General features: G+C 37.2%; 1 protein-coding gene across 1 annotated transcript; it reads left to right on the forward strand.

The window, feature by feature from the left end:
• Nucleotides 1-865: 865 nt before the first annotated feature.
• On the forward strand, nt 866-2,128 carry LOC117321086. The gene has a single exon (XM_033875569.1). It carries the CDS (start codon nt 1,417-1,419, stop codon nt 1,969-1,971), a length of 555 nt encoding a protein of 184 aa, XP_033731460.1. The 5' UTR covers nt 866-1,416; the 3' UTR covers nt 1,972-2,128.
• Nucleotides 2,129-3,286: the final 1,158 nt, after the last annotated feature.

Below are 3,286 nucleotides of genomic sequence, written 5' to 3' on the forward strand. Positions count from 1 at the left end.
TTACACGAATAGCCATACAGCATCGATATTGTTTTGTTACGACTCAAAGCCTGACTCACGTACACTGTAGCATAATTAGTGACCGGTGTCGCGCCTGTCAAAACCACTGTAGTTACACCTGTCCGTACCATCGGACATACATGTAACTTGGTCAATCAGAGGTACGGTACCCTTTACTAAAATTAGTACGGGTGGTCTGGATCTGGCTAGAATATATATGCATTGAAATGAGAGGGAAATTGTATAGACAGAAAAAATATGTTTAATACAGCTAGGATTGAGGCCTTGGTTCCATCAACGTTCCTTGACTTAAAATCATTGGGAAATAGTGTTGCATTTAAACATACGTATTTGTTTAGAAACTTTCCTGAAATTCTGCAATGTATTCCAATAGAAAATATAAGTTAGGATTGGTATGTGTTAAAAGGTCTTGGAATTTTGACCATATTTTATACAATGTAGCAGAGAAGACAAATAACACTAGGAAAAGTCACGCGTGTACAACAGGTAGAGAATACTGACAGTTAATAGGGAGACAAAAAACATTTTATCATAGTTTGTAAAATAACTGATGATACGACTCATTTTTGCATTACTATCTTAATCAGTGTTAAAGTGCACAATTCACCATGATTTATCATATTCACCGACGCCCTCAGTCAAACATATCGTAAAGAATTTTTGTATTTACTTTAGTGACACGGAGGTTCAAGTCCGATACGTCGTGTCCGAATCGCTCAATAGAAACGTGCCAATCAGGGATTGATTTCGTATGGACAGCTGTTTACACAACACTGTGTTATACTGATAAATGGGTTTTCTCGTTGAAATTAAACTTCCCTTATCGGTGGTATTTCCCAAGTTTAAATCGTAAAGAAAAGCCGCTAGTTCATGATACATCTACTGTACCTGTTTGATTTATAACTAGAGATTCAAACATGTCGTATGTCAGGGTATTCTCCTAGGGTAAGGACTTGAAGCTTCTTGAAGCCACGAAGACTTTGGTGTTTGTCTACACTCGTAGATAAGAGGGCGTTAAAATGATGTCAAACAGGACCAGGAAGTAAAACGAAGAAAAAAAACCCTGACTTAACGGTCTACTAGATAAAGTAATAGTGTATTTGGTTTTTAAAATACCGACGTGTATGGAGAGCGAACTGTTACGAGACCGAGTGATTTAACATTATTATGTGTATATGTGTAGAAGAATTTCGTAAGAATTACCATATCTATTGGGAAGATACTGTGACATGTCTGTAAGAACCCTCGGCTGGGTGTGTGATCTCGGGGATTTGTGATCCTACATCTACTACAGATACATTGTGCTCACTGGATTCTGAGGTAATACTGTTACTAAACAGAGCTTGTGCTTTCATAAGTATTTGACCATTTCTGTTTACATGTGTTGACAGGGAAATGGCCTTCAGAACCACGTATCATAACATACTCAGCCATGACCTGAGGAATATCCACGCCGGAAATGTTGATTCACGAATTATACGATCACCATCTAATCTTCCGATCATATCTCCATATGTACACGCTTGTACAACAACGTCCCAGAGGAGAAATCGGGCTCTTGAATACAACTATGAGCATCGTCTGTATGTGCCGAGAGCCCCGGCGTTTGAGGTTTTGTCGAAGGAGCGTATAAATGATATGGTCAACCGGATGCATAGACCGAAAACAAGCCACGCTTATTCCGACGATGCAAGATCGGAGTACGACTCTGACTCGACATTAAATCGGCATGTGACGTCACTTTCAGCAGCAGATATCAAAAGTTGCAGTGAAAGACTGGCCAATCAACAGACGGTGGCTACAAAAGTGCGGAAATGCCTAACCGGAAGTATTAGATCAAAATCAGCAACACCGGATATAAGGTCATCATGTCCGCGTATGACCATGTCAATTAGTCAAAGATACTACCCACGTGCGTACAAGCGCTGGTATGCAAGCCAATCAACATGACTTGAATTTATATCATTATGTAATCAGTTATATTTTACTACGTAATGTATCTATTCGTATAGATGTAATCAGTCTATATTTTATTTGAAATTATGATTTAGAGATGTACAGTATGATGTTAGGAGTCCGCATTAAAATGTTATATATCATGTATTTCCATCTGTTTGTGTTGAATTCATTTTGAGAAATATTTCGGTTATCGGAAACCACTCGTCAAAATACGCGATTTATTCATTATAGGAGAGCCAAGTAGGTCTATAACGGACATCTTGACATACATTGTATTCTGAAACATCTTCTTCAGGTTGGTAAAGTAAATATGATAGAAGTTATTTGACACAACCAATATGGTATTTTAATATGACATCTTGACATGTATATCACGTCCTGTTTATCATTTCAGTGTCCAGGTTAGACCGGATACCAACACTGCGTTTTGTGTAAAGAAACGTCCAGCTACATTCTTACACGATAGCTTATCTTTCCCTCAGTTCTAAATGCGTTGACGGTAAAGTAGGCGGTCGGTCAAGTTACATCTCGCTAAAATACGGTTTTGACATTAACCACGTATTCGATAAAGAAAAATCAGAAATATCAATTTGCCAGTGGATCTACGTTTCGTTTATAACATAACACATATATTGTAAGCTATGTATAACAGACATATGTACACTACTTTGTGTTCCGTATTAGACAAATGAAATCTGGGTTACGTGATACGTATGGCATCCAACGTCAATGTACAGTTATCGTAAGCAAGTCGCATAAAGCAGCGAGAATTAAATGTTGTCGTCATATTACTTCAACAGATGACCAGGTAGAATATATTAGGCCTAGCAGTGGTCAAAATAATACAATAGTTTGTTGCCACTGCCTTCTATACTAAAACGCTACCAATGACATTTTAAACATATCGATTATAACAGAAGGTCAATGGTAGTCTGGTGTGTCATTCATTCTGGTGGCGCGGTGTCACACTTAGGTGTGAGGAGACAACTTATCTGGTTATGTTTACATACTGTGTGTAATGTGTGCTCGCAATTCAGATCACGTCAGTATCACATGTAGAACATGTATGTAATTGGAATACTTTGTTTATGTATTCTACATCAAAATGATATTAGTTTTGGTTTCATTCAGTAACTAAGATGACAGTTTTTTTTAGAAATTTGCACAATGTTATGTTCACGTAAGTCACTAAAACAGCAATGAAATAATCGAAATCTTATAAATATATCGATTCTTTAATTTTCCAAGAATAATGGATTGTTATATAAAATGATGTGTTTCTTAAGGTGATAAATGCGATAGTTGT

Source organism: Pecten maximus, chromosome 2 (genome assembly GCF_902652985.1).
Source record: "Pecten maximus chromosome 2, xPecMax1.1, whole genome shotgun sequence".
Lineage (NCBI taxonomy): Eukaryota > Metazoa > Mollusca > Bivalvia > Pectinida > Pectinidae > Pecten > Pecten maximus.